This window comes from Miniopterus schreibersii (assembly GCF_964146895.1).
Source record: "Miniopterus schreibersii genome assembly, chromosome: 12".
Classification (NCBI taxonomy): domain Eukaryota; kingdom Metazoa; phylum Chordata; class Mammalia; order Chiroptera; family Miniopteridae; genus Miniopterus; species Miniopterus schreibersii.
The window spans coordinates 32394334-32406574 of NC_138112.1; the positions used below are offsets into that span (position 1 = coordinate 32394334).

General features: G+C 47.3%; 1 protein-coding gene across 1 annotated transcript in view; it reads left to right on the forward strand.

Annotated features, from left to right (window-relative positions):
* Positions 1-1042: 1042 nt before the first annotated feature.
* The window catches only part of GAB2 (GRB2 associated binding protein 2), a 146725-nt gene continuing 135526 nt past the window's right edge, over positions 1043-12241 (forward strand). Inside the window, exon 1 of the mRNA XM_081154307.1 lies at positions 1043-1267. Within this exon, the coding sequence (XP_081010433.1) occupies positions 1190-1267 (78 nt within the window). The 5' untranslated portion in view covers positions 1043-1189. The remainder of the gene's footprint in view (positions 1268-12241) is intronic.

Here is a 12241-nt window from a genome sequence, read left to right on the forward strand (position 1 = left end):
CCCCCAGAAATTGAGGTTGCCTAGTGTGTGCTTCTACATACTTCATCTCGGATAAATCTCACCGGGACGCAGGAGAGGTGCCATTATTTTCATTTTCAGACGGAGGCCAGAGGGGTCTCATCATCTGTGTCCCTGAGTGGGAACGCGGGGCAGGCGCCCCCAGTTTCTCACTCTGCAACACCTTGCCTTCCAGTGTACTCTGAAATACGCCGACTCGGTTTTGCTTCCTTGGTTCTGCAAATCCTATGAATTTTCTTTTTCTGAATTGTATTTCCCAGAGGCAGTGAAGGAGCCAGCTGGACTTTATTTCCTGGTAAAAAGAGGCCCCCAAGTTGGTCTGCTCACATTAAAGCACTCCCCCCCCACACACTTTAAAAAGCGGATGAGCAGGACCACCTCCACCCCACCCCCAAAATTAGAAACTTGGCTCTGCATCGCACAGGCTTTGGGACTTGAGGCGTTTGTAAAATGGGAATAATACCGTCCGCCCAGTTTGCAGACCGGGCAAGACAGTCACGTAAACAGGCCGCGCAGAGGCGCCCAGCACGTAGTAGTCTGTTTTCTGGCTCCCTTCTCCCGCCGAGGGGGCGCGAGAGTTAAATAAACTCCCGCTGGGAAGCGGATCACTAATTTCAGCCAGAACCTGACCCGCTGAAACCTGAAACTCTGGGAATGGGGAGGAAACCCGAGCAGCCCTCGGGTCCCTTCCTGACGACCCTCTGAGTGAAATCGACTCGCGACCAAGGGCGCGCGGCCCCTCCCCTCCCCCACCCCACCCCCACCCCCACCCCCACCCGGGGCGCGGCTGGAGGCCTCGGGAAAAGCAAACCCCGGGAGGGGGCGCGGCCGGCGGCCGGCCTCGGCGTCCCCGGGAACCCCGGCCTCTCGGTCCCGCGGCGCCAGGCGCGCTGCGCGTCCCTGCGGGCGGCCGGCCGGGGGGCGCGGCGGGCTGTGGGCGTGGCGAGCGCGCACCGCCCTTCCTGCGGGCGCCCCCAGCGCGGCCGGCGGCGAGGGCGCGCGGGGCGAGGGCGCGCGCGCGGCAGCCGGGTCCGCGCCGCCTGGTCCGCGCCCGCCGCCGGCCGCCGGCCCTTCCCCAGCCCGTGAGCGGCGCTCGGCCGGCGGCTGCCCCGCGCCTCGCGCCCGCGCCCTCGTCCGTGCGACCCCGCGGCGGGCTCCGGGCGGCGGCAGCATGAGCGGCGGCGGCGGCGACGTCGTGTGCACCGGCTGGCTGAGGAAATCGCCCCCCGAGAAGAAGTTGAGGCGCTATGTGAGTGCGGGCGGGCGGCGGGCGCGGGCTGGGGGCGCCCCGCGGCCTGCGCGGGGCTCGGGGCTCCGGGAGGGAACGCGCGGGCGTGGAGGGCGGGCCCGCGGCCTCCGGGGGAGGAGAGCCGCTGGCGCACCCCGCGACTCGGGTCGGTGTGGGGCACCTGCACACCTGTCACAGGTGCGGCGCCGAGGGCGGGGCGGGCGGCGGCTCCCTCTCCGCGGGCGGGCGGGCGGGCGGCGCCTCACCGCCGAGCCCCCGGGTAACTGCGCGCGGTATTGAAGTTTGTATTGATTGTTTTCCGAGAGCGGCAGAGTTGGGTCCCGGGCTGGGGGGCCAGAGTAACCCCGAGCGGCTCCCGCCTGCAGGGCTGGGGAGTGGGTGGAAAGGGGGGCATGGGCTGCGGGGCGGGGCCGCGCGGCCCCACAAAGGGCGAGGCGCCGCACCCCGGCCCCCTCCCGGCCCTGCCGCGCCGCCGGCTCCTCCGGCCCACAGCCTCTGCATCACGGGCAGCGTCAGCGGCATGTGCGGCCCGGGCATTAAGTGACTCATGTGTCCCCCTTTCCCCCTTAATGCTGTGCGTCTCTCACACGCGCCCCCCCCAGCCCCCGACGGTGACACTGCAGTTCGGTCCGCTGCATCGTGTCGTGCGGTCCTGGGATCGGGAGAGATCAAGGTTCTCAGTTGCCAGGTGGTGCTCAGCGACCGTGTTGACTGAAACTGCTGGGACAGCCTCTCCCTTCTCGATGAGAAACTGGCCACATCAAGGGGAAAGTGGTCCAGCCAGGCGCTGAGCGGCCAGAAGGTCTGCCCCCCCCCCCCCCCCCCCCCGCAAACCAGAAGATGCCTCGCCTGGTGGGGTCAAAGTACAGGCTGGTGCCAGTGCCTGAGACTTGGCAGAAGCCGGCCCTGGGCTGTGCACAGGAGTTTGGAAATATAAGTAAGGTCGCTAAAAGGTGTCAAGGTCTTTCATCGTTTCCCGGCTCGCTTCCTATGAAATGCCCTTGTTAAGCGGGCTCCTGGTGCGGGACCGACTCTGGGATCGTTCCCGCAGCAGCGGGGAAGCGAGCTGGTGCCTCCCAGCTGCAGTGCATCAGGGGAGCTCTCAGCAGACCCTGCCCCGGGTCAGCTGCACCGGGCGGGGGGGGGGGGGGGGCAGAAGCCTACCAGAGCTTCCTGCCTTGGCTCCCCAGATCAGAACCAAAGGACTTCTGGCCTCTGGATTGAGGAAGTGACATTCTGTTTTTTAAAGGAAGTGTTGTTGTTGGGGAGTGCAAGCATGTTTGTATGTAAATGAAATCAGGCTCTTATTTAGATCATTTGCTGGGGGGAAATTCTAAAGATTTAGCGCAGGACTTTTGAAAGAGAACACAGATTTAAAATACAGTAGTGATGTGGCAATGAAGTGTTGATCTCAGCTCTAAAGTTCATTTTCAGGGGTGTCCATGTAGCCAAAGATTTATAGTTGCTAAGAAAGAAACTTTTCTGCTCTTCAAGGTGGTATCAGTTCATTAGGAAAGGTCAATTTTTATATTAGGTTAAGGAAGAGTAATGTGCTATTAATGTTTTCATAAATATAAAAAACCAAAAATCTTTAGCCCCAAAAAACTTCTGAAAACTATCAATAAAAGTGGAATACCATACCAGCCAGTGGAACAGAGTATCCAGTAAAAATGTAATCTTAATTGTCAAATTAGAACACTAACCTCAAAAACCTTGAAACTTTGTTTTTGAAACAGTTTGCAAACAATTTGATACTGTATCTATGTGATGACTACTTCAACTCTATCACCCAGACTCCATATGACCCACTTATTGAGTGTGTTTGCTCCCAAAAAAAACCCCAAAAAACTTTAGTCAGAATAACCAAGTTTGGAAGCTTTGGGGTTAAGCACCTTTTTCACCCATTTGAAGTACAGGTATGCCTCGTTTTATTGTGCTTCACTTTATTGCACCACACAGGTGTTGCACTTTTTACAAATGGAAGGCAAGATCCTCCACCAGCAAAAAGATTACATCTCCCTGAATTGTGAAACTCACGTTATTGCGATACTTGCTTTACTGCAGTGGTCTGCAACCAAACCTGCATTATCTCTGAGGTATGCCTCTACATACTTGACACCCTGCAGTCATACAGTGACCTCAGCCTCCTTCCCATCCCCCTGGCAGCTCCAGCCTTGAGAGCATCTGACCAAACTAACAGCTTTCCTTAGGCTAGGGTGTGATGTGTTCCATTGGTATGACTGGAAGTCTCCCTGCCTGTGGAAGTTCAGCTCCCTTAGTTGAAACTGAGTTGAGTAACCCTAAACTCTTGAGGAACAATCTGTCTGCTTTTACATCTTTTCAGGTATTGAAAATTCTGTACTGCTTTAAGTTTGAATTCTGCCAGTTCCCTCTGTTCGTCAGAGGCCTAAGTTCATTAGAACCGAACTAGGAAAAAAGTATTTTCCAGCCCCATTGCTAAACACACACACCAAAATAGCTGCTTATTCTGGTATATATAATAGCCATGTGGTATTATAGATTGATAAATCTTCATTATAAGAATGCATCAAGCATCTGAAATAATAGGAAAAGCAGTTTATAAAATAGATCACAACTATTTAAAATTAATGTAACAAACCTACCTCTTATTTAATTGGGAGAGATGTTAGGTCTGGGGGAAAAAAACAATTTGAAAGAAGCTATCAAAAATGTTACCAAGGATTAGCTTTAGGGATTTTTTTTATCTGTCTTTTGTAATTTAGTAATCATAAGAAAGCATAGTAAAAGGTCTATTCAGTATTTGCTGTGTGCCCTGGAGGGATTACAAAAAGTGACCTCTGCAAAATGGTGAATATTGCCTCTGGGGCATCATGATTTGATTGCAGTAGGAAGCTGATAGAGGGAACAGCCATTCCACCCGCTGCAGTGTGTGTGTGTGTGTGTACACATGTGACCACACACATATATGCATGTATATAAAGCTGACACCAGATTTTTTTGAGGATAAACATATATTATGGCCTTTTCACAAAGATGGCCTTGAAAGTGAGGAAGGGAGCCCCTGCCCCTCAAAGCCAAAGCAAAGGTTTTGAAGGCAAAAATAGAAGTGCTGAGAAGTGTCCACAGCCACACACAAAATAGGAGATCCGCACGTCACCCACTTTCCTACACCCAAGACACTGCCAATTGGAAGGCAGCCTCAATATCCTTAAAGAGCACCCCAGGAGAAACCAGCTGGACCACTATGCCATCATCTAGCTCCCCCTGACTACGAGTCAGCCATGAAGAAGACAGAAGACAACCGTACACTTGTGTTCATTGTGGATGTCAAGGCCAGCAAGCACCAGATCAAGCAGGCTGTGAAGAAGCTCTGTGACACTGAGGTGGCCAAGGTCGACACCCTCATCAGGCATGATGGAGAAGAAGGCTTCTGTGTCATTGGCTCCTGACCATGATGCTGTGGATGTTGCCAACAAAATTGGGATCATCTAAACTCAGTCTTTCTGGCTAATTCTAAATATAAAAGTGTTACATTGTAAAAAAAAAAACAAAACAAAACATATTATAGCATACACTGCTCTGTCATTTTCTATTTCATGGTGTTAAAAGATTTAGGGTTTCAGATTGGCAGCAGTAATGCCCCCTAGTGGCTAATTTGGAGAAAGTTTAGTATTTATTCTAATGAGCAACTGAATTAAGGAGACTAATTGTTTGCTTTTATTTATTAAATACATTTATTTATTTATTTATCTATTTATTTAAAATATCTTTATTGATTTCAGAGAGAGGAAGGGAGAGAGAGAAACATCAATGATGAGAGAGTCGTCATTGATTGGCTGCCTCCTGCACCCCCTCTGCTGGGGATCAAGCCTGCAACCCAGGCATGTGCCCCGACCAGGAATCAAACTGCGATCTCCTGGATCCTAGGTTGATGCTCAACGCCTGAGCTACACCTGGCGGGGCTAAATACATTTATTTATTAAACACGTGTGTCCAAGGCACTGGGCTTCATGCTGAAAATAAAAATTAAGTCAGCCTTTCAGTCTTATCAGATGACCTTTCCTTCTCTTTCACAAAGAAAACTGAAGCCACCAGGGAGCAGCTATCTGCACATACTGTGACCAAGTTTCCAAATGCATGTGTATCTGCATGGTCCCTTCCCTTTCCCCTCTTCTTAGAATAGATGAGGTACCCCTTTCGACTGAGCTAATCCTGCTGCTTGCGCTCTGGGTCATATCCTGTGCTACCTATTCGAATCATTTTCGCCCTTTCTGTCATGAAATCTTCAACTTCTTCCCCTCTACCTGTTCCTTTTCATTAATATCTTAACACACTTTTCTTTTGAATCTTCAGTTACTTTTTTGGGGAAAACATAACATAGGAATTACAATACTCTGAAGATGAAATGAAATAGTACATGAAAACAATAAAACCCTCTTTATTGGGTTTGAAACAAAACCCAAAACAACAAAACAAAACAAAACAACCCTCTTTTCTCTTCCATTCATTTCTACCATTCTATCACCTGAAACAGCGCCTTTCATGAAATATCCATTCTATTAATATTTGCCAAACTAAACTGTGTGTATTAAAAGTTGTCTTTAATAATTGTATTTACTTTTTAATTTTAGTCATACTTTTAACACAGTTCTCCATCAATGTCACAACCCTTCCTTCTCACTGTGCTTTCTTTCTTTTTTCTTTAGGGCTAAACCTGAAAATGGTTGTTTATATTATGTCTCCATTTCTTCCACCTTCTCAGTTAGCTCCAGTCTGAAACCTACTTGTCATTTCACCAGAACGATTCTCTGAAGGGTACCAGTGGTACTCAGGTCACTACATCAGAGGTTTATTTTTCATGCCTCGTTTTAATTTATCTCTTCACTGCTTGGTCACGGTGGGCCACTCGCTCTTTCTTGAAACACCTTCCTCTCCTCTTCAGTGATACCACGTACGCCCGGTTTTTTCTCGTTTTTTTCTCGTTTTCGGGCCACTCTTAAGTCTCCTTTGCTAGGTTGGCCCTCTTACCCAATGCTTACAGGTTGAAGCTCCTTTTTAGTCGCAGGGGCTGTGACCTACGCTCTTTTCTCCTCCTCAATCAACCGTTCTCCTGGCTTCAGTCATCGTTTGCATGCTGGTCATTATCAAGTTGAAGCTCCACCTTAGAGCTGTGTTCTGACCTCCCGACCTGCATACGCCATTGCCAACTGGACATCTCCACCTGGGTGTCTCCCAGGCAGCACGAACTCACCTCACCCCAATAGAACTCCCCTGTGTTCCTCTCCTTTACCCCGTGTCTGCTCGGTAAAGGGCCACCGAGCACCCAGTGGCTCCTTGACTCCCTGTCACCCATTATTCCACATCTGATTTTTCACCAGAACCCGTTAGTGCTGTTATCCAAAGATCTTTTTTATGCCGTTCTTCATCCCCACTGCCGTGACTCTTAAGATGATCATTTTAACAGCCATCTGTTGAGCGCTAACCTGTGCCAGGCACTATGCTTAGACCATTGATCTCTTAATTTAATCCTTTTAGCCCTATGAAAAGGGAAATGAATTGCCCAACATCATCCAGCTTTGTCCCAAAGCCGGAGTTGCTTTTATTTTAATTCTCACCCTAGGATATTTTTTCCATTGCTTTTCAGAAACAGTGGGGGGGGGGGGAGAGAGAGAGAGAGAGAGAAACACCGATGTGAGAGAGACACATCGAATGGTTGCCTCCCTCACACACCCTGACTGGGGCTGGGGATCAAGCCTGTAACTGAGGTACGTGCCCTTGGCCAGAATCGAACCCGGGACCCTTCAGCCCTCAGGCCAACGCTCTAACCACTGAGCAGCACCGGCTAGAGCTGAGCTGCTTTTAAAATCAACCTTTTTATTTTGAGATCATTGTAGATGCATATCTAGTTTTAAGAAATAGTAAAGAGCCCTGGCGTGGCTCGGTTGGTTGGGCGTTGTCCCACGCACCAGGAGATTGCTGGTGGGGCATGAGCAGGAGGCAGCTAATCGATGTTCTGCTCTCACATTGATGTTTCTCTCTCTCTTTCCCTCTCCCTCCCTCCCTCTCTAAAAAGCAATTTTAAAAATCTTTTAAAAAAGAAAAGAAATAGTGAAGAGAGATCCCATGTACTTTCTCCCGGTTTCTCCTAATGGTAACATCTTGAAAAACTGTAGTACAGTCTCACAGAAGGATATTGACAGTGATACAGCCGAGATATAAGACATTTCCGTCACCACATGATCCCTCCTGCTTCTGTGTTAGTCACCTTCCCTCTCCCACCACATCCTTAACCCATGACAAGCGCTAATCTGTTCCCCACTTTTGTAATTTTGTCACTTCAAGAGTATTACCTACATGGATTCATATAGTACATAACCTTTAGGGATTGGCTTTTTTTCATTCAGCATAATCTGGAGAGTCATCCAAGCTGTTGCTGAGTGGTATTCCAGGGTACAGATGTACCACAGTTCATTGGTTTACGCATTCACCCATTGGTTTTAACTTACATTTCCCTTATGGATAATGACATTGAACATCTTTTCAAATGATTTTCGCCACCTGTATATGTGTCCAAGTCTTTTGTCCATTTTCTGTATGGATTGTTTATGTTTTTTCACTGTTGAATTTGGAGAGTTCTTTATATGCTGAAAATACCAGTCTTTGTCAAATATGTGATTTGCAAATATTTTCTTTCAGCCTGTAGCTTGTCTTTTAATTCACTTAACAGTATAGAGGTTCCTCAAAAAAATTAAAAATAGAACTATCATATGATCCAGCAGTTCTTCTGGGTCTATACCCAAAGGAAATGAAAGCAGGATATCCAAGAGATATGTGCACCCCACTGTTCATTGTAACATTATTCACAGCAGCCAAGATTATATTGGTGGACTGTATTGGCAGACAATGGATTATATTGTCCATTGACGGACACTGGATGAATGGAGAAAGTAGATGTGTATGTATTAAAATATATTTTTTTAAATATATAACACACACAACGGAATATTATTCAGCCACGAGAAAGAAGGAAGTCCTGCCGTTTGCAACAACGTGGAAGGATCTTGAAGGCATTATGCTAAGTGAAAGAAGTCAGAGAAAGACAAATAGTGTATGATACCACTTGCATGTGAAATCTAAAAAAGCCAAACCTATAGAAATAGAGAGTAGAATGGTGATTAGGAGCAGCTGGAGGTGGGAATTAAGCAGTTGTTAGTCAGAGGGTACAAACCTCCAGTGAGAAGATGAATAAGTCCTAGAGATCAAATGCACAGCGTCGTGATCCTAGTTAACAGTGCTGTATTGTATACTTGAAAGTTGCTAAGAGAGTAGCTTTAAGTGTTCTCACCACAAAAAAGAAATGATAATTATGTGATGAAATGGAGCTGTTAGGTAACACTATCGTGGTAATCATATTGCAATATATAAGTGTATCAAATCAACATATTGTACACTTAAACTCACACAATGTTATATTTCAACTATATCTCAATAAAGCTAGGGGAGGGAAAGAACAGGTAGAGGGAGGTCTTTAGAAACCAATGTGAATTCAAGATTTGTTTCTAGACCATCGTAGGCAGCCAGGGCTTTATTCCAGCAGACTGTTTGACTATTTAAATAAACATCCTATCTGGTTCCAGTTCCTGAGACAGATAACCAGATGGAAATTCCTTACAGCAGCTTTCTGTCCTGTGGTCCTAATCACTGGATTGGTTCTTCGATTGTGTTCACAACATCAAAGAAACTGCTCTAACCTAGGGCCAGTCACCTGAGCTTCTTGTCACAAGTGCTGGATCAGAATTTCTCATGGAAGCAACCCACGTGTGTATCAACAGATGAATGAACGAAAAAAAATGTGGTGTATACATACAATGGGACATTATTCAACCTTTAAAAGGAAGTAAATTTTGACACATGGACGGACATGCTACAACATGGGCGAACCTTAATGATATTTAGCAAGTACAATAAGCCAATAACAAAAGGATTCCACTTATATGAGATACCTGGAGGAGTCACATTCATAGAGACAGAAAGTGGAATGGTGGTCGCCAGGGCCTAGGGGGTGGGGGAGGGGAGGGCAGAATGGGGAGTTACTGTTTAATGGATACAGAGTTTCAGTTTTGCAAGGTGAGAGGAGTTCTTGAGACAGATGTTAACGATGGTAGCACAAAAATGTGAATACCTAATGCCACCGAGCTGTATACCCTTAAAAATGGTTAGGACGGTAAATTTTATGTTATGTGTATTTTGCCACAACTTTTAAAATATCAAATTCCTTATTTGCTAAGGGTTAGTACCTGGCTTTGCTAATCCTGCGAATCCAAGGGGAAAGACAGGATGGAATGCTCACAGCCTCAGTGATAATGGAATGTGCTCTCAGGGGTATCTGAGGAGCAGAGGCAGTCAAGTCGTGCAAAGCAGGAGCACGTGCCTGCTGCTTTGCCTAATGAGGTGGCGTTGATGTTGCTTTCTATGTCTCGCCGGCCTTTCTCTCGCTGGAAGGCGACAATGGATGTAGTGACCTCAAGTTTATGAGATGTGTAGAGAAATACAGGACGCTATTGCCTGCATCCAAATTCATGTTGACAAGCATTTGTTTTGTATCCTTTCCCTTCCCAAGGGAGTGAGCCAATACTCACCCCTGCCTTCGAGGAATTTGAAAGCTAGAGAGACGAGAAGTGTGCATGTGCAATAGCAGTGCCCTTATAAGGAGCGGTGTGGTCCAGGCAGCGGGCTTCATGAGGGCGAGAGCTCTGAGCAAGGGGGGAAAATGGAAGGGCTTCCCAGAATAGGAGTTGGGGTTGTGAGTTGGACTGAAAAGATCAGGGCCTGGAAAGGAACAAGGCAATTCAAATGGGAAAGGGGCAGTACATGTGGAATTGGGGGGCAGTGAAAATCCATCCAGAATGGAGGCGTCTGTAGTAGAAATTGGAGCAATACCTCTTCCTTCACTGAGTTTGAGACTTGACTAGGATATAACAAGTGAAAAAATATATACATTAGCACAGTGTTTAGCCCAGAGTAGGTATTTAATATTGGGAGATATGGCAGGAGAGGCTGATGTTTAGTTATATTTGTTAACCCTTTCATAGGGACTCCGAACATGAGCATGGGCGTGCGTCCTCACGTCCCTTCCCAATTTGGGCCAGACCCGAAGTTGACAAGGTCAAAATGTAAGCGGAATTCCCAAGCTAGATACTGCATCAAGTCCTAGGGAGTTTGTTTTTCCTGAAAGGAAAATCTCAGACGTCTCCCGATTCCTGGGAAGGTCAGGTAAACCACGTGGGGATTTGTCTGGAGCTGTAACTTTGACCAGTCCCTGGGAAATATGTGTGTGCCAGATCAACGTAAAGATCAACGTGTGAGGCTCGAGAGCCCACGATGGAGAATGGTTTAAAGCGCAAGTACTTCCCAGTACGCGGTAACCCTTTTAAGCGGATGTCTCCCACCCTCCAGGCCCTGCAGAGTGAGCCGGTTTCTTGGCTTGTTCCCATTGGCACTGCTTTCACTCCTGGCGTGGCACTGGGCTTGAGTCCGTCTCCCTTTGCTCAGTTACGGGCACCTCCCGTGATAGTGTCAGCATCTCTCCCAGGACCCTGCCGCTTGTCAGGCACCAGCTGTAAGCGAGTCTCCTTCAAAGTCACCGCCATTCTTTACAACTACCCCTCCCCCAGCTTTATGCTTTCTTCTTTTTATTTGTCTGCCTTTGTCAGAGGCGTGAGTGGGCTCCTTACCCTTCACAGTGATCAGTTAGGGTATTTTTAGTATCCTTACGAGCTCACGTTTATACGCACTTGTCGGATTTGAATCTAGCTGTTACCCTTGTGGATGCTCAGATTGTGCTACCGTTAGCCGGGGGGAGCCTGTTTGAGTTGTCTTCTGAGTTCTTTTGATGTGACCTTACCAGCATCTGATAGTTTCTTTATTATTTGGTATAAAGAGATGTTCTAGGCTTATCTTTCATGATCCAGAGCTAGCTATTTCCTCAAAGAGTCCCTTTTTTTTTTTTCAGTAAGAATGGTACCTAGAAACCCACATGGACATTAAGGGGTGCCTGTTGGATTGGTAACACACTTCTTTTTTTACATGGTTATAATTAACATGAACTGTCACTTTGTATTCTGCTTTTTCTCCCCACAGACCATCAGCGTGAATATTTTTATTCTACATAATTTTTTTCCCCAGTTTTTAATTATAAAAAATTTCAGTCATGCACAAAAGTAGAGAAAATGTCCTAGTGCGCACCAACTCACACAGTTCCATCCCATTTTCAAGATTTCGCTACATTCGTTTCATGTTTCCCTTTTACCGTTTCTTTGCTGGGATATTCTAAAGCACATCCTAGGCATATACCTAGGTCTTACAGCTACCATGTCATTGAATGTATCACACCTTAGGTACACGTCCCCTGGTTAGACATGCATGTTACTTCCAGTTATTCCCTGCTTTACACAATACAGGCCTGTCCTCCTACGCGGGTGGGACATCTCGGAGTTTCACACCAGCTGCTGAGCCACGGCGTCTGGGTGTCTTTCACTCTCCCTGCAGTTCACCTGGACGGGCCATCAGGATATCGCTCCTTAGCCTGCTGTGGAAGAACATGCCAGTGGAGCTCTGCAGACTTGCAAGAGCTCTTTATACACACTGGATTTTCTTGTAAGGATCATAGGAATGAGTCTGTTGCTTTGATATTTTGACCTTTTGATATAATTTTCTAGAGGGGAAAAAATGGGTATAGACTGGATATATATGTACTTTTTTGGATACCAACAGAGGTTACAGTATGTTGAGTTTTTTTGTTTGTTTTAAATATATCTTTATTAATTTCAGAGAGAGGGAGAGAGAGAGCTAGAAACATCAATGATGAGAGAGTCATTGACCAGGTGCAGCCTGCAACCCAGGCATGTGCCCTAACCGGGAATCGAACCCCGATCCCGTGGATCCTAGGTCGACGCTTAACCGCTGAGCCACGCCTGGCCGGGCAGTCTGTTG